This window comes from Drosophila subobscura, chromosome A, assembly GCF_008121235.1.
Source record: "Drosophila subobscura isolate 14011-0131.10 chromosome A, UCBerk_Dsub_1.0, whole genome shotgun sequence".
NCBI lineage: Eukaryota > Metazoa > Arthropoda > Insecta > Diptera > Drosophilidae > Drosophila > Drosophila subobscura.
In genome coordinates, this window is record NC_048530.1 from 22,996,064 (window position 1) to 23,015,303 (window position 19,240).

General features: G+C 46.1%; 1 protein-coding gene across 3 annotated transcripts in view; it reads right to left on the reverse strand.

Moving 5' to 3' along the window:
* Positions 1-600: 600 nt before the first annotated feature.
* The window catches only part of LOC117903188, a 54,558-nt gene continuing 35,918 nt past the window's right edge, over positions 601-19,240 (reverse strand). The window contains exons 4-10 of one of the 3 annotated variants that reach the window (XR_004649488.1): positions 16,335-16,472; positions 8,274-8,934; positions 4,032-7,310; positions 3,786-3,969; positions 3,597-3,716; positions 1,055-3,512; positions 986-999 (exon numbers count right to left, since the gene is read on the reverse strand). Coding sequence is in view for 2 of the 3 variants with exons in the window: in XM_034815050.1 (XP_034670941.1) it covers positions 3,326-3,512; positions 3,597-3,716; positions 3,786-3,969; positions 4,032-7,310; positions 8,274-8,934; positions 16,335-16,472 (4,569 nt within the window). In the remaining variant the exon portion in view is untranslated. Of the gene's footprint in view, positions 3,513-3,596; positions 3,717-3,785; positions 3,970-4,031; positions 7,311-8,273; positions 8,935-16,334; positions 16,473-19,240 lie in introns of those variants that run through there. The other 2 variants (XM_034815050.1, XM_034815066.1) reach the window with 2 other exon arrangements.

Below are 19,240 nucleotides of genomic sequence, written 5' to 3' on the forward strand. Positions count from 1 at the left end.
CTATTAGATCACCGAATTCGATTGGATCATTATTATAGCCACAATGAAGAAATTAATTTGCAGTGGCTACTGCTACTGCCGCCACTCTGCCGCGTCTCTGCCGCGTCTCTGCCCTGACTCTGCAGTGTGTTGCTCTAGGGGAGGGTGGCGAGCAAAAAGAGCGTGTTGGCGTGTAGATGTAGATGACAGATGAAGAAAAAATATGAAATTTGATCAAATCCGCTAAGGTACAGATGTTTTACTGAGTACCGGGTTTAAAAGTTGTGACGCGAAAGAAGCGTCTCACACGTCCCTTCTCGTTTACATTACATCGGAACCTAATTGGATTTTCTACTGTACTTTGCAGTTGCCATTAAGGAGCACATCTGCTCAAAAAACAATAGAACAAACCCAACGAAGAAGATTTGACAGCAGATCATAGGCATTGTAAGGTGACTTATTTCGCACACCTTATGTATACTTACATATGTACATATGTACATACATATGTATGTTTAACTAAAACGAAAAAGAATCAGTACAAAATAGATGCTTTTTTTTATATTTTAAAATTTTTATAATTATTTTTGCTAAATACATTTTGTTGGTTTATTTGTTGCTGTTGTTCTTGTTGTTGTTGTGGTTGGTTTTACGGTTTATTTTTGTTAGATTTGTTGCTGTTCAGCGTGTATTATTAATTGTACTCAGATTAATCAAATTAATCAGATATCAGATACTATTTGGTTACCATATAGAGAGAGATAGTTGGAGTACAAGACTAAGTACATTTATACACAACAGAAATTGAAACGAATGTTTGATCAACACTCATCATGAAACAACGGATGTGTGCTATAAGGGGCTGCTCTTTGTGAACCTGTGGGTCTCCACATGAGGTTCTACCAGTGTGGTAGGTGTTGGTTCGCTCTTTATTGCTACGGAAGCCTCAAATACATCGCTATGTATGTATGTATGTATGTATGGGTATTGGTATTGTTTTGGGATGCTGTTGCCTGTTGCCTGTTGATGCTTCGATGCAACATATGGACAATGCACGTGCAGCTGCACTGCTAACTCTGCTATTCGTACTATGTGAAGTTGAAATCTTATGCTTAACGGTTGTATTTCAAATAAAATCGTACTGTACTTGTATGCACTCGAGTTTTCAAGTGTTTTTTTTTTGGTGTATATAGTATATGTTTGGATTTTTTTTTTATATTTACAAAAGCCGTTTACAAATTGACGCAGCTTTGTTTACCAACACGTTGGCCAGGTGCGGAAAGGGAAGGGAGTACGGAAAATGGGAAAACTATCGCCCCGGAAGCAGGAATGTGGTCTGACATCTGATGGACAAATTGTTTGCACACATACCCGTATCTACTAGTATGGAAAGCTTAAAGCCACTCGTAAATTAGTCACCAATTAGTCAAACGTTAGTTAAGTATAAACGTATATTGCACTGCATCGGATTGCCTGGGATTATAATTTAGGCAAAAAAACACAATATAACGAAAATAAAATATATCATAAGACTAGCGTAATACTTTGGCACACATGTACAACTAATGTAGAAAACATACATAGCTCTGGATAAGGGACTGGTATTCAGTTGTTGCACACATACCATACAATGTCAATGTAATAATAATATACTCGTAATGCTCGGCGGTACAAAGGTGGTACAGAAAAGAAACTGCTAGAAACGATAATTAGTTAGATCCTGACACTGGGGAATATACTGGGTATACTGGGATAGACCCTGGCACTGCCAATGGCACTGCAAAGTTGGTTCTCTTGGAACTGGAACCAAAAAACCATTGACTGCTCTTTAATATGTATGTCGTGTATATATATAGAAATATAAATAGTAGGTATATATATATGTATGTATAATCTGTTTGCTTTCATAATACATAATGTATAAATGTATATACATATGTATGTATGTAGTTTTGCTCTGCGTTCGTATTTGCACGCTTCCCCTCATCAATTACTCAATTAGAAACTAAAACTTAAAACCGAAATTTTCATATGCGTTGCTATATCCTTGCCCCATTCATCCATATCCCTCATCCATCTCTCCCTACATTCATTCATCGATTCGACTCATCAACCAACTGAGACCGCTTTGAGCGTCCTACTTCTACATACGTGCGAGAGAGTCCTCTACCTCTGGCGTACAGCTAAGACAAAAAAATGACACAATCCTCTTGGCTTGAATCCTCTTTGCTTAACTTACACGTACATTTACATATTTCATATTCTTTCTCATTATCGGTCTCGTCTTTGCTTTGATTCTAATCGTTTTATCCCGTTTTCCTCATCGTAACATAAAATTAATCAACAAATTTTTAGAGTTGCTTGCCGAAACTTGAAACTGTTTTCATTCTTAGCGTAATCGTGCCCTAAGCGGTATCCATGCCCCTGCCCCACACTACGGTTAGTGACCGGGAAAAGCGGAATCGCAACTAAAATACAACCAGAGGTGGGGCCTTCTGTGACGGCATTGGTGCGTGTGTGTGTGTGTAAGAAGTGTGTTTGGTGCAGAGCGTCAGTGCGTGCTACAGAAAGTTTCTTAGGTTGCTTAAGTATCGATCGTACAGTAATAAGATCTGTGTGTTCTACCACAAACCTCTAACCAAACGTGAGATGCTCTCTGCCACTGCCTCTGGCAGGAGTAGTCCTTTCCATTCCTACTTCTGCGTCTGCTGCTGCTGCTGTTGCTATCCACTGTGTAAACACATCTAAAAAAATGTTGTTCTCGTTCTTCTTGTATTATATCATATCGTGTGTGTCGTACTGTACTACGTCTAGCAACTGTTGTCAAGTGCTCTTTTATATCAATATCAATATCAATATATATGTATATACTGTATATACTATATATGTATGTATGTATGTATATGTGTATATACTACATTGTATGTTTGGTTGTATATATGCCTTCTATATAAATATGGTTTTTTTTTCTATGTCAATTTCTGGTATTGTCTGAATGTGCTACGTATTTTAAACGCTAAACTACAATAGTTTGTATCTCAGAGGGAGAAGGTGTGTGAGTGTGTGCTTGGGAGGGGTTCTGCCTTGCTGTTTTGTAGATCGAAGATGTACAAAAACGATGCAAGTACAAAAAATAACCTGGGAAGAAAAATGAATTGCAAGTTCGCTTTAAAACTATCGCATATACACACATATACGTATGTATAACTAGTGAATTCGCTTTGTATGTTGTATTTTGTTTGTTCCTATATATCCTCTATATGCTATTAATATGTAATTCTGTTTGGTTTCCATCCGATCGCGATGACTGCTGCTCCCTCTGCTCCACTGCGCTGCGACGATCCTCCTAGAGTAGCTGCGCAATGACTGGCTCGATCAGACACATGTGCTCGGCACCCCGCACTGGCAGCCGGTTTAGGCAGAAGTGACGGATCATGTCAGGCACTGTATCGAAGGGACGGCTGAACTGCCCCAGGATGTACTGTCCCGTTTCGTTGCGCTGAATTCGCATATGCATAAAGCCCTTGGCTCCCCTGGTGACGGATAGAAACGGGTAGAGAGAACGATTAGCAAGATATGGATATGGAGTGACAGTATGTCGCTGGTTACACGCTCACTTGAGAGAGAGGGAGTAGTCCTGCTTGGTGGACTCGCAGTTTCGGACCAGAAAAGAGCCCTCTGTCAGTGGACGGAGCGTTGTCTCCGCCTCGATGCGCGTAATAGCGCCGTGATACCAACTGAAATGCCAAGACATTCATCGATTAGCATATATCGGTGAAATCGATTGACTAAAGAGTATCCCTTACCCCTGCCGTTCCAGCGGTATGCTGACATCAATCAGATCCACAGCCGTCACATAGCCCTGGCATATATTTATGTTAAGCTCCTTGGCGCTATTGAGTCCCCGCAGGTCGAGGCTTCCGAATTGTTTCGTGGCCTGCCGCGGCTCACTTAGATTCAGCGTGAGGTTTTGCCGGAAGAGCGCTGTATCTGTGTGGGGGTAGGTACAAAGAGGGGGGTAACTATTTCCGATATCGACGACTATATCCTACCTATCTTGCTGGCCAGCTTCTGATCTTCCCGCATCGAGTGACTGGAAGAAGTCTGCGATATGCCACTAGACTCGGTGCTGTGCATCAGTAGGTTATTGATCTCCGCCTGGTTGGCGCGCAGGCGCCGCCGCAGTTTGGGCATGTCGAAGGGCAGCTCGCCAAGGTCTACTGAGGTGGCGCTGCCGGATGTGCAGGCAGCCTCTTGTTGCAGCGTCTTGCGTCGCCGCAGCTTTGGCATGTCGAAGGGCAGGTCGCGCAGCTCCTGTGGTATGCCAACGTTGGCTGATCCTGGTGCTCCTGCTGCGCCGGCGGTAGTGCCCGTGCCTGAGCTACCTGCGGCCGAGGATCCCCCGCCAGCTCCCTGGCTGACGGGCTCTGCCCCAATGAGTTGCAGCTTGGGCAGCGTGAGGCGCTGTACGGCCAGGGCAGGCAGCGGCTTGCCCTCCTCACGAGAATGCAGCGAGATTCCGCTGTCAGAGCCAAGCAGCTCGTCTGCCAAGTGCAGAAGCGCCTTGTTGGGCGCCGCACCTCCTCCCCGCTGGTTGCGCTGCTGCCTGGACGAAAACGGAGCGGAGGTGGCGACAGCGGAGGTGCCCGGCACGAGGGCCTCCTGCTGCTCCTGGGAAGGGGCCTGCGGCTGGCTCTGGGATGGCTGCTGTGACTGTTCGGAGGCACTGACCGAGGCAGGCTCCTGCGAGGACTTGTCTGAGATGGGACTGAGGATGTGCAGTTTGGAGTGCAGTAGGAGAGGTGCCGGCCGCAGCGGGTACGCCACGCTGGAGCTGCCGCTCTCCGAGCTGTGGGAGCTAAGAGAGCTTGAGTGGCGCGACTCTGAGCTTGACGTGCTCCGGTTGCCCTCGCTGGTGCTCGAACGCAGCGACTCCATGCTGCCCCCGCTGCTGGATGTGGCTATGGATTCCGTGGAGCTGTAGTTGGGTCCCTGCGCCTGGCCCTGGCCCTGGCCCTGGCCGTGGCGGGTGCGTCGTGCTGCCGATACACCTGCGGCATGGTGATGGTGGTGGTGGTGGTGCTGACGCTGCTGCTGCGGGTGGGCCTGGGCGCTGCGTCGCAGCTCCAGAACTCGGCCCGACTCCAGCACAAAGGAGCGTGGCCGCCGGTCGGCGGCCGAAGCAGATGCTGTGACGGAAACTGATGCGGAAGCCGAGGCTCCAGCCGAGGCGGAGTTTGAGTTGGTAGAGGGCGGATTCACGTAGGCGCTGTCGGTGAGGCTGTTGTCGTTGCTGGACGCACACAACTGCTGCGGCTGCGGCTGCGGCTGCTGTTGCTGTTGCTGCTGGTGGAGGCGCATCGCCTGGAGGGGCAGGCGCAGGTCGCGCAGCCGCGGATGGGCAGGATTGGTGGCGGGCAGGTTGGGGGCGCTCTTGATGCTGTTCATGTAGCGCTCCTGTTTCCCAGGAAACTTCATGGGCAGCGGTGCCGTCGAGGGTGGCGAGGGCGTGTAGCCCCGTACTGGCAACTGCTGCGTGCTGGAGGCACTGGCTCCACTCGCTGCCGTTCCCACTGCCGCCGCCGGGTTGGTGCTCTGGTTCTGATTTTGGTGATCACCTTCGAGCTGCATATTTCCCAGCTCTGCCTGCACCTGGTGCACTTGGACGTGGGCGTGGCCATCGCCTTTTTGCTCCTGCAGGGCCTGGTTCTTCGAGTTCTTCGTTCGCTTACACTCCAGGCGACTCTTTGCCTTGGCCGCCGCAGCCGCAGCCGCAGCCGCCGCAACGGTCTCACTGTTGCCGTTGCTGAGCTGGAGGAGCACGGAATGGTTGGTTATGCGGTCCACCTCGTCCAGGTCGTCGTCCGACTTGGCTATCTTGCAGTCGAAGGCCGTCTCGTATATCTGTCGCCTGCGGTTGGCCATTATGTCCGAGTCGGGATCGTCCTCCTCCTCGCCTTCGTCTGCGTCTGCGTCTGCGTCTGCGTCGACGTCGTCGTCCTCCTCCTCGCGCTCGTCGTCCCCGTAGAGCGAGTTGACGGACTGCGAAGCTGAGCGTCCGCTCAGTAACAGCTTCTCGGAACGGACCAGTGGCAGCGGCAGCGGCAGGGGAAGCGGGATCGGGATTGGGATCGGGGCGCACTCGGCGCACTCGTGCACGCCATGCGGGTGCACATAGAAGATGCTGCGCGGCCGGAAGTACTCCTCGAGCTCCTCCTCCGGCTCATCGCTCAGTCGACCTGCAGCTCCAGATCCACCTCCGCCTCCGGCTTGGGTGGTGGCAATACAGGCTCCGCACACGGCTGCTGGTCCGAGCAGACGGTGCGGTGGCATCGGCGGCGAAGACTCCGCTGAGGTCGCGGCTGTGGGGTTCGTGGCGTTCGCAGGAAGCGGGGGGCAGCACTTGAGCAGTTCCCCCTCGCCGGCGTCACAGTGCTGCAACTGCAGCTGGAGCTCGCTGCTAGTGGATGGAGATGGATGAGACTGGGACTGGTGACGTGGCTGGACGTTGCAGGTCTTGCGGACTAGGGCCAACGCTCGGGCATGCCACTCGCGCCGTTTCAGGCACTCACTGCAGTCGGACTCCTCCGATGTGCTGGTGCTGGGTGTCTCACACCGGATAATGTGCACCCCCTCCTCCGTGAAGCTGTAGCGCTTGGGCGTCGACTGGTCACCGCCAGTTGGCTCACCGGACTTCTCTTCCTCCTCGAGACGATTGTTTTCCTCCGTCGGTTCGTCTTCCAGTCGGTCAGCCTCTTTCTCCCTCTGACCGTGGTCGTGGTCGTCGGCTTTGTCGTCGTTGTTTGCTTTTTTTTCCTTGTTTTCGTTGTCCTCGTTGTCCTCGTTGCTGTCTCCTACTGCTGGTGACGGCGGCTCCTCTCCGTGCTCCTGCTGGCGCACATCCAAGCTGGAGCTCTTGCGGTAGCCACCCAGACACGGTAGCTCTGTTCTCTGCTGCGGCGACTCGCTGGCCGTCGACTGTCGGCACTTCTGTTTGGCCTCTTTCTTGGCCTTTTCTCTGTCCCTGTCCTTATCCTTATCGCGGCTCTTGAGGAGATCGGAGTAGTAGTAGGGCGAAGGCTGACGTTTGCCGCACTCTGCTGCGGGGGCGACGGTCAGCTTTCGTGGGCTCCGTTGTAGTTGGGGCGGCAGTGGGCGCACCAAATCGTCCGATATGGAATCTGGCGAATTGAGAACCGCTCCAGGAGTTGTACCCGACGTTTCAGTCTGAGACGGAGCCTGCTGCTTCGGCTGTGACTGTTGCTTCTGGGGCTGATCAGCCTCCTCGTCTATGTCCGCCTCTTCATCGGAGGACTTGGGCGCAGAGGACTCTGCCGAGAAAAGATAAATATGAAAAAGATGTAACACTGCTGACACCGCTGACATCGTTGACAGTTTCCAATTAAGTCGCGCTAACACAAAGAAGGCCTCAAGCATAGAGCCACCCAAAAGGAACGGAGTCGTCGTCGCCGTAGTAGTCTATTTTGCGGTTGGATAACCCCCTAACCAGCCTCCAGTCTCCAGCCATTCTAACGCCATTCCTAAGAGTTAAGTCTGAGATCTGCCCCAAGGCAAGTGCAGAGACTGCATTTTCCATTTTCCGCTTGGCTAATCGAAGCTGACTTTGCCGCAAGTGTCTGCATCCCAAGCTAGAACATTCATTGGATTTCGGGCTCCTTTTAATTGTCATCCTTCAGTGAAGGCCTGCTCCTGCTCCTTCACTTTCCGCCCTTTAACTAGAAGTTCGTTATCAAACTTGCATAATTAAAACGTGGAGGAGTGTTGTTAGACAATGAGCGTCTTAGGCGCTACAACATTTTTACCCGGAACACAGTCAGCCCATAAATACAGTCAAATGAAAAATAATAAGGAAAGTTGGCATTACTTCGGCCAAATGCTCTGTAAAATGTCTATTGTCAGGAATGTTGAGGTGATCTTAATTTTGTTTGATACTTGTTTGCAGTCTATAAAGTAAAAGCAAACGAGTAGGGACGCTTGTGAGACGCTTGCTCACGCCTCACGACTTTTATACCCGGTACTCAATCAGCATATCGCATTTCGAATTTGACATTTTTTCTACATCTGTCATCTACATTTATCTACATCACTTCAAACACCAACACGCCCTTTTAGCTTGCCAACCTCCCCATTATACGCTTATTCATCTTATTCTTGCATTGTCTTTGATCTCACAACGTTGCTACTCCTTTTCCTATAATTGAATGAATGACATCAATGAATGAATTGAATGAATTCCATCAATTGCTCCCTTATGCTTGCCAACACACACTCACCCGAATCGTAGTGGCTATTCCGCTTATCCTTCCGTTGGTACTGGTGGTCGTTGTTGTTGTTGTAGGTGGAATGCCGCTGCAGCTGCTGCTGCTGCTGCTGCTGTTGGGAGCTGCGCGGCGTCGGCAATGTATGTTGCAACTTTTGCTGCTGCTGCTGCTGCTGCTGTTGCTGTTGTTGGTGTCGATTGTGGCTGGGGGCCGTGCGGCGCTTGACCTTCTTATGGTATACCTTCTTGTGGTGGCTGTTGCTGCTGTGGTGGCGTGTGTCCTTCGGATCAGAGTAGCCTTCTATTAGCTTCACTGAGGCTTGCTTGATATTGCTGTTGGGCAGCGGCGGATGTTGCAATGTTGCACGCTGCTCGGGCTGCTGGGGCTGCTGGGGCTGCTGGTGCTGCACTTGTTGTGCTCCAACTGGCAACGTGTTATTGTTATTGGATGTTTTGTTATGATGTTGCTGCTGGTGCACCGATTGGTTTCCGATGTGCGTGTTGTTGTTGTTATTGTTCAGCTGTAGCTGCTGCTGCTGGGCTGCTGCTGCAGCAGATGATGTCGCTGCGATTGCCGCCTGCTGAATGGGCAAAGTGGCCAAGGGGACGGGTAGAGGAGGTACTGCCGCTGCTGCAACTTGCTGCGTCGCTTGTTGGGCTTCCCCGAATGGCAGCTGTCGGAAATAAAGAGAAGATTGGGTTGCGGGCAGGGAGGCGTCATTAGCATGTGTTTGCTACTAATTTGATTTGCATTTTAATTTTCAATTTGTTGGCATTTAATTGAAAGGAAAATGGAGAAGGAAAAAAATCCAAATGGAAACTCGCTTGCGCGATTGCAAGTTTTCCCAAGGGTTCACAACACCCACAGCACCATGTCTATAGATGTACATATGTATGTATGTATGTACATATGTACATATGTACATGTAATACTTTTATCGTATTCCTTGCATTAAACATTAATATATTTCTCAGAAAATGGATTAACGCATCTGCAGGGCTAACTTAATTATGAAAAGTTTTCCTCTGATATACAATGTATGTATCTCGCTTGGTTCCCCAAGAATTCAGTCCATATTGTCACAAATGTAAATTCCTCTGTAATCACAACATCCGTCTTTGTTTAATCACTGTTTACATGCATACATATGCAAATATGTAAGTATGCATTATACTCTGTTCCCAGAGTCTCGTTGTCCTGTTCCTCGATCTACTTCCGCCGTAAGCATTACAAAAAGTTGAAAATTATGGAACACTATGACATTCACATGTTCCTAGTGTACATTTGCAAATTATGAGGCTGTCCTCATCCTGTACGTACTGTGCGTTCTGGTCATTATGTTAAACATAAATTTCCGCTAACACGACCATATCCGACCAAATCCTACATATGTATGTATGTATGAACATATCTACATATCTACATATATACATATCCATATTCCTGTTCAGGGGAAATTTCAGTTTGGCCACGGGCGACTCAGGAGACAACATCCCTGAAAGCAGTTGCATAAATGCGGAAGGCAAAAGGAGGAGCAGAACAAGGAAAAAGAGCATGAGCAGGAGCAGACGGCCATTGTGCATCAAAACATTTTTAATTGAAACTCATAAATAAAGACCACTTGTATGGGGAGGCTTCTCCATTCGAGAGGCAAAGGAGGGAGTGAAAAGGAGAAGCGGCTTGGTACCGATTTTTAATGAATTTGAACTTGAAACCGAATGCAAAGCAGATAGCTGATGCTGATGTCTCTGCACATTCTTTCTTTTGGGGCACAAAAAAATGGTTGCCGCAGAGACCTCAGTGCCATGCCAGGTCCTTTGTTTCAAAAACGATTGCGATGGGGGCGAGGCATATTGATAATAGAGGGGTTGCCTCTGTGCATGCCAGTGGTAGGAGTAGTGGTAGGGTTAGGGTGCATCCAACTGGGGGACTTGTTAGGGTTAGTTGCGTGCGTTCTTCGCTGCAGCTATTCTTGTGCTGCGTGTGTTTCTTCGCAACCACCCCCACCCCCCCCCCCCTCCTCTCCACATACCCAATCGAGTGTTTTCCCGTTTAAATATTTGCCTTTGATTATACACATACGATATGTACATATGTATATATGTACATAAGTACCATTTAGCCGTAGATTCTCGTAATCGTACTCGTTTCTCCTCATGCACGATTTCCCCAACCAATCTGTGGGGTGGGGGGTAACATGAGATGAAGGTTGAGTGGTTCGTGGCCATAGGGTGTGCGGCAAATAATGGAAACTGTTGGACCCTGTCTGGTAGTCGGAATAGAATGTCGTCCGCAGCAACGTGATTTGTATGTACGATTTTTATAATGAAAAAAAAATATATATATGTATGTACATATGTATGTATGTATATGTACATATGTATTGTACATATAAATATAAAAGAGGAATCCTAATGGGGGTGTACGTACACGTCTGAGGGAGAGGTGCTGCCAGATAGACAGAGACATAGAAGAGAAATGGGTAAATGCCTGGCTAAATACTAATGCTCCTCCTCCTCCTCCTCCTCCTCATCCTCATCCTTTAACTACATATCTTCTCTCATTCCACACTCTGTTCGTGAAGTTTGCGGCTCTAGGGAAGGGGGGCGAGCTGAAAGAGCGTGTTGGCGTGAGAAGTGATGTAGATGTAGATGACACATGTACAAAAATTTATAATGTTAAATGTAAAATTCTTCGGAAAAAGCGCAAGACTGTGGATCGCACTAAATATCACTAAATATTCTAAACAAACTTGGAAACTCTTTGAAGGTCGTTGCCGAAGATCATATTCGCAACTTTGCCTCTCCTTCATTCCCATCTCCCATCTCCCATATTCTTTCTCTCTCTTTCTTCAAAAATGTCTGCATATCAAATTCACAAACAAATTTCAATAAAATGCATTTCAAGGGGCAAGCTGATTTCTTATTGCCTGCTGCCTACTGCCTCCTGCTCAATTTTTATGACCTCATGCTTTCATTTTTATTTTTAAAGGAAATTTGCAAAAAGAAGACAAAACACCAAATATTTCCGAAGGGCCATAAAAAAACTCAGAAGAACCCTGCACAGAAAACGAATGGAGTGGAGTGGTGCCGTTTTGTGCGGAGGCTTGGAGTAAATTCTGTGGGGTGCAATATCGTCGTGATTTAGATTTGTGGCTCGGGCCGCTTTTGCCGCAGCCTGCTCTTTCGTTTTTTCTCTCCCTCTCTGTTTCTCTTTTGTCTGTGGCTATTTTTTATGGCCAGCCATCAGGTTCCATCGCGATGGGACGATGCATCGTAGGGCTTCGCTCTCTCCGTTTGTTGGTTTATTTTTGTCGATAGCCGAAGGTCGGTTTTTTTCCTTTCGCTCTTTCTTTGCAATATTCAGTCCAATAGTCCGTGCATTGTTTGAGCAAGTGCTTTGTTTGTCCTGAAACTGGCACTATTTCTGCCATTTCAGGATAAGAATACGAGCAATCCCAGCAAATATTGAAGCTGTCATGCGGTAGCAGGAAGCAGCAGGCGCACGAATGTCTAAAGGAATACCCTCCAATGCACTAATGCACTATGAGAAATTTGACCAGTTTTGATGGCCAAAACTTATTTTCCAAAAGACGATAAATTAATTTTTTTTTTAACCGATATACATACATACATATGTATGTACATAAGAATAATACCAGTTTTAACCGCACTTAACACCAATATTACAATAACAGCTGTTTAAGTCAGCTGTTTGCTATGAACAAGCTAAAGTTTTCGGAACAAGAATTTCTTTCATCAAGAAAAATTTGGAAAAAATTGTTAACTTGATACATTTAAGTGAATTTTTATACCCGGTACTCGAAGAGTAAATAGGGTATATTGTATTTGTGCACAAAGTGAATGTATGTAACGCACAGAAGGAAACTTTTCCGACCCCATAAAGTATATATATTCTTGATCAGCATCAATAGCCGAGTCGATTGAGCCATGTCTGTCTGTCCGTCCGTCCGTCTGTCCGTCTGTCCGTCTTGTTTGTCGGCTAGTTCTCAGAGACTATAAGAGCTAGAGCCACCAAATTTTGGCTCCAGACTGCTGTATGCTCACACTGAAACCAGTGTATTTCAAAAATGAGCCACGCCCCCTTCCGCCCCCGCAAAAGGGCGGAAACCTCCCAAATCGACAATTTTTAAGATAGCAGAAAACTAAAAACGCCATTCCGTAGGGAATGACCATATCTATCAGATCACCAATTGGGATCCGATTGGACCATTATTATAGCCAGAATGATTAATTTGCAGTAGCTAAACCCAGCAGCGCATCTTCTTCATCACCCCCCTTTTTACTGACAATTCCAGAGACCGATAATCAAAGTGCTAGACACAATAAATGTACATCCGATTTGCAAGTAGGAGAGCGAGTCATAATCCACCAACACCAAGAATCCAATTGTCTTTCCTATTCACTCATATAAGGAAAGAAGAACGAGAGAGCTCAGTCTTGTGTTGTTTTACAGTTACTTTGCTATCTCACTCTCACACGAAAACCAGAGAAAAGCAAAAAGAAGAAACGGCGCATTATGATGGTTTCTGTATAACAAATCTTAAATGTAACTCCCTTTACAATTTCCGAGTCAAAAGTAGGAGAGCGACTCATAATCCACCAACACCAAGAATCCAAGTGTATCTCCTATTCACTCATACAAGGCAAAAAGAACGACAGCTCAGTCTCGCAATCTTTCGCCGTTACTTTGCTCTCTCGCTCTCAATGTTTTCTTATTCTTTCTCCTCTTCACTTCCTCATTAGCTAAATGTAAAGAGAGCGCAAAAAAAAAAAAAAAACGTAGATTCACCCTACACTGATCTGGTCTGGTCGGCTAGCTCAAAATCCCAGAGAGCAGTAGGCCCAAGTGCACGTCACAATGTATGTGCATTAGATTTGAGAGTAGGGGAGCGCGGCCCAAGCCACCAACACCTACGCAGTTTACTTTTTTTGCAGCTTCCTCATCCCCACTCAGTAGTTAAAAATTTGTCAGCGCGTTCGGTCCGGTACGGATTCGGTCCGCGAAAAATCGAAAAAATCGGGTAAAATCGGGAAATTAAGGGAAAATTCGGGAAACTAAACGGGAAAAAGTATCGTGCAGTTTGTGCAGTGTACAACAACAAGTGTGTGTTAGTGAAATCAATAAAAAATCAAGATCATTTGCGGAGGAGCACAGCAGCGAGGCTAGAAGCAGATCGTCGATGGAAATATGCGGCATTATGTGAAAGTGAAGTGTGTGTTAGTGAAGTGAAATAAAATGTGGTGCAATGGTTGAACATTTTGTGGACAAAAAATGCGAGATCATATGCGAAATATACGACAATATGTGAAAGTGAAGTGTGTGTTAGTGAAGTGCAGTGAAATATGGTGAAATGGTTGAACATTTTGTGGACAAAAAATGCGAGATCAATTGTGAAATATGTGAAAGTGAAGTGTGTGTTAGTGAAATATGGTGAAATGGTTGAGCATTTAATGGGCAAAAAATGCGAGATCAATTGCGGAGGAGCACAACAAGGCTAAAAGCAGATCGGCGTTGGAAATATGCGGCAATATGTGAAAGTGAAGTGTTAAATGTGTTTTTTTTTTCGAACAAATGTATGTACATATGTACGTACATAGAGCTAAAATGTTCTAAATTTGCACCAAGGGCTTGCAATGTGTGTGTGTGAAAATGTGCCAAAAAAGGCATGAAGTTGTCCCCTCCCTTTACTGTGCAGTCATATAAAAGCGCAAGAAAAAAGAAGAGGCGCAAAAAGCAAAGAGAAGAGCGAGTGTCAGCGCTCTCATTTCAAGTGTCCCCTAATAGGGTGAGGCAACCCAATTCGTGCAAGTCTGACTCTCTCTCGTTGAGTGTGTGCGTACGAACATCCGTCCCAATGCCTCACCCTAAATTAATGTGCCCAAATCTGTGCTCTTATTAGAATCTCTCGCTCGATCCCGTTACATTTATTTCGTTTCGTTCGTTTCGTCGTATCGTCGCGCGGGTTACGTATGCATGTGTGTAAAGAGGACAATAAGTGCTTCACGGCACATGCGAAAAGAAGAAGCGCAATGAGGAAAAGAAGAATGTAAAAGGCAAGTGAAAATTGATGTTTTATGTTTGCTTTACAGTTTATACTTTGTTTTCGCAAATGCTCGTATATTTTTCTCAGTGACGATCATTTTTTTCCTTTACTTATTTTTGTTTTGTTTATTGCCGTACCCTATGGCTTTACGCTCTCGAAATTAACCAAAAACAATTCTCCTTACACTTGCACCTCTCGATAAGTGAGTGTGGGTGCACGCAAAGGCAGTTTTTCTCTCCTTGCATAATTTTTATACCCGGTACTCGAAGAGTGAATAGGGTATTTTGTATTTGTGCACAAAGTGGATATACATATGTAACGAAGGACACGTTTCCGATCCCATAAAGTATATATATTCTTGATCAGCATCAATAGCCGCGTCGATTGAACCATGTTTGTCTGTCCGTCCGTCCGTATTGTTGAGCGCCTTGATCTCAGAGACCATAAAAGCTAGAGCCACTAAATGTTGCATCCAGCCTTCTGTATGCTCACACTGTTATAAGTGTATTTCAAAAATGAGCCCCGACTCCTTAACAAAAAACGCCATTCCGTAGGGAATGACCATATCTATCAGATCACCAAAATGGGATCCGATTGGATCATTATTATAGCCACAATGGAGAAATTAATTTTCAGTGGCCAAACCCACCCCGTCCCGCAGCATTCACACTCTGCTTCGCGCTGTTTATGGCCTCTGCCCCTGACACATCTCTGCCGCTGCCTCTGCATCTGCCGCTGCCTCTGCCGCAACTCTTCAGTTTGTGTCTATAGGGGAGGGTGGCGAGCTAAAGGAGCGTGTTGGCGTGAGCAGTGTTGTTGATGTAGATGACAGATGAAGAAAAAATGTAAAATTTGACAAATAACCGCTAAAGTGCAGATGTAGTACTGAGTGCCGGGTATAAAAGTTGTGACGCGTAAGAAGCGTCTCACACGTCCCTTCTCGTTTAAAATTAACTCGATTCAGACAGGTATTTAAAATGTGTTTGTGAGGTTTAAATAAAAAAATTGACCTCATAATATATTTAAGGGCTAGTTTTTCAACAAGTCTACATATGTGACGAAAATATGTCTTATATGGCTTACAATGTGTTTGCCAACTCCTGGAAGCGTTAAGCTGAATGGATATTGTAGAGTATTCAATTCTTGATAAAATGAATGCAATTATAGCGCGTCTCTGCGTCTTCGCAGATATTTAAATGTAGGTGATATGACCTAACGTTCGAAAATTGCGAGTTGTTTTCAAGGTGGAACACATTGACCTATTAAATTGCAAAAGAGTATGCCAATTTGCATTGCATTAAAGCGGTAGTTCCACTAGTTTTGAGAACGATAAGTGCTCTTTGAAGACCCTTTGAAGACTTTCTTTTAAATATGCAGATTGTGTAAATTCGTGTACAATCGCGTAATTATATTAAAATCGAGAAATTTGCAGTACCTCTGCACTCACGTGCAGTGCTGTTTGTCAACAAAATCTTTAACTCGAAGAAAATAAGCTGCTTGCAGTATACTACATGGAAGTCAATGTACAAATCGTAATTTCTTCTAGTTCCCCATTTTGTTTAAATCCAGGCATAGCTTCTTCAATATAATATGGTATGACTTGATATATTCCCATCATTTTTGTTTGATACGATTTAAAAATAAAATAAAAATTCCATTTTAAACTGAAGAAAGGGTGTTACCACGACTATTTTTAAAACATACATTTCTCTCACTAATATGAACTAATATTAAAAAACTAAATCAAAAACTGTTGTTGTTGATAATACGGCTCAGATGCGAGAAGCCAAAGTGGCAGGGCCTTTTCCCCTTCTGACTCTTAATCTGGGATCTGTCCCTGAATCGTGAGTGCTGCTGGAGCGTGCAGTTTATCAATTAGCTGTCCAGGACAGTTAATTGCCACTTAACGATGAAGGATGAAGGATGAATGATGCAGATGGGATGAGCAATGAGGAATAAAGGATGGGAATGTGGATTAGAATACGTATCTGTTGTGCTGCACTTACACACTCCGTTTGCTGTGGACTGGGGACTATCCAGTGCTCGGGATTCGATGGTATCGCCTCCGCCAGACACGGATCGAAGCTGGACGGTCGTTTTTTAACAAAGTCTACGGGCAGGCTGTAATCATCACAGATGGCAATCTGCAAAAGATAAAAATGGAAAATGGTCAGAGAGTCAGAGAGATAGAGAGAGAGAGAGAGAGCGAAAAGAGAAAGAGAGAGTGGCACACATTAGTATGCTAAAAATAAATGTTACATAAAATAACGAACGCCACAAATTTCACCACACGTAGAGCACAACAAAACACTAGACAACACAATTCTGTGCCCCAGCGGCAGAACACTGCACACTGCTGGGTGCTACAAATTCAGAATGCTTCAGAGTCGTCTTGAGTCTTCAGCCAGCGAATGTCTGCGTCGGCAAAAGTGCACAACAATGGCTAAATTACAGTTACAATTAAAAATGGCGACGGTTCCTTTTCCGCTCCTGCTCCTACGCCCCTTTGCCATATCCCGTCTCGCTTTTGTTATAACCACCCTTCTCCTTCCACTGTTGCATACATCATACATACATACATAAATGTGGAATGTAGAAGTCGGATGCTCTGCCGCCGATAGAGGGATGCCAACAGAAAGGAATGCTCAAGTATTGCAATTATCGTTAAGTGGGAAAACAAAGGCGCACGGGGGGAGGAACGGACAGAATTCAAATGGATTACAGATTAAAGCCACCAACAAATTAAAGCCAATAGCGAGTCACAGACAGGAAAGTACAGTTGCCCACGTGCTGATTCGGTTGGAATTCTGTGCAGTTTTGAATAGTAATACTCTTACTTTGTGCATACAAATTATATCTGAATAAAAGTAAAACTGAATTATGACTCATTCAGATGTCACTTGGTACAGTCGCCTCAAAGGCGCCTCGAGCCTTCAGAGTCAAACGATGCCTTCTGTCGGCTGCACGTCCCAAGACCAAGATGCAGGAGGGCACGAAGGCAACTGCCCCTACTGCCACCGTCTGCTCGCCCCATTAAATGTCAAGTTTCACTTACGAGCCGTACCTCGAAGTACAATTTCAGGCGATAAAGGTGACGACAATGGCGACAATACCATGCCCATCCGCATCCACATCCACATCCACGCAGAGCCGCAGTTGGTGCCACAGCCAGAGATCGGGATGCTAGAATGCAGTAGCTCACGCGCCAAAGTAGTGTCCCCGGGGACATCGACACATATGTGGTGGAATCGCTCGACACAATGGCAAACGCACACCACTGATGCGGCATCCTCGCCGGCACTAAAATCAATCCAACAGCGACGACAGAACATTTGCTAATAATTTCCACGGCTGCCTGCCAACCCCTGCCTCTAGCTTCGGCTTTACCTTTGCCTCCAACAACGACACTTTGGTAAATTAAAACTCTTCCACTGAAAGACACCGAAAGGAGTAGGCGCGGAGGCGTATTCAGGTGTTAACATGCAAACGGCGTGCAGCGCACTGAACGCAGAGCAAGCCCTCCATTGGACAGAGGGAGATGGGTGGCGGGGGAGAACCTCTAACTAGGGCCAATATTAAGTCCTTTCATTTCCAGCGTACTCGCACCACCATCCATTAGCCCCTGGGGCCATTTTTCGAACTAGAATAGCTGATAAGATGGGATGAATGCTGGGGCTGGGACCCGATGGCTGGTGTTGGCACTCTACAACATAATTGAGCTACAACCCGTGGTTAAGGATCGCGTTGGGCTGCAAAGGCAACAACTTGAAAGAAGCTCTCCCTAACTGTGGAATTTGTTCTCGAAACCAACACTGTAAAACATTTGAAGCGGGGGATTGTGGATCATCTTGGCAAAGGATTCATATAGGTAAAGTCTGGTGGTGACAGTGGGGTACTGGACACTCAATTCTGAGTGTGCATACTATATGGAGAAAAAACCAACGCCCTGTGGCATGCCACTATCAAATGGTGTCATCTAAAAAGTAGCCACGCGTTCAGTGCCAGTTTCTGTAAGTGAAAGTTGTGTAATACACCAACCCACCACATACAAACCTCCATCAAACCATCCTCTTGATGACTTACTAAGCAGCCACTCATGCCCCATGCACCAGACTTTAGTGATTGCAAAGATCTGCCAAGAGTCTCATCTCCTTTTGGCCAGGCATAAATGGAGGCGGCATAGGCACAGCGGCCCGCCTCATTGCCTTTGTCTGGTTGAGTAAATATCATAAATTTTTGAAGCGGCATTAATGGGCAGCAGCCACAGTCGCAGGTAGCCTTGGGGCAGGCACAGGCACAGAACATCCACAGTTTCGGTGTCTCCTCCATGGCGCATAGCCTCAGCCACTTTGGCACAGCGAACGCCCTGAACACATTGAAACTTGACTGCAGCAGTGCCTCCGTTTTCCGTTCCCTTCTGCCGCTGTCACATGCTGCCCTTGCAACCTCCTGTGTTTCTTTTGTGTGACACATTCTGGCTATTCGGGTAGGAAGTGAAGCTGCTGGCTGCTGGCTGCTGTCTTGCATATTGCGGAGATTGCAGTTGCAGCACCTCAAGAAGAAGGCAAGACGTATTTTTTCCAGCTTCGGGTCACTGCCAATCCGTAGGGAAGGCTCATATCTCAGATATCACCGAATTGAGATCAGATTAGATCATTATTACAGCCAGAATGAAGAAACTAATTTGCAGTGGCTACCGCCACCCCGTCCAGCATATTTTGTATACCCGATATTCGAAGAGTAAATAGAGTATATTGTATTTGTGCACAAAAGTAGATGAATGTAACACACAGAAGGAAACGTTCCAGACCCCATATGTATTTCAAAATTTTTCCACGCCCCGCAAAGAGCGAAAATCTGCTGTATCCACAATTTTAGAAGATTAAAGAATACTAAAAATGCCATTCTGTAG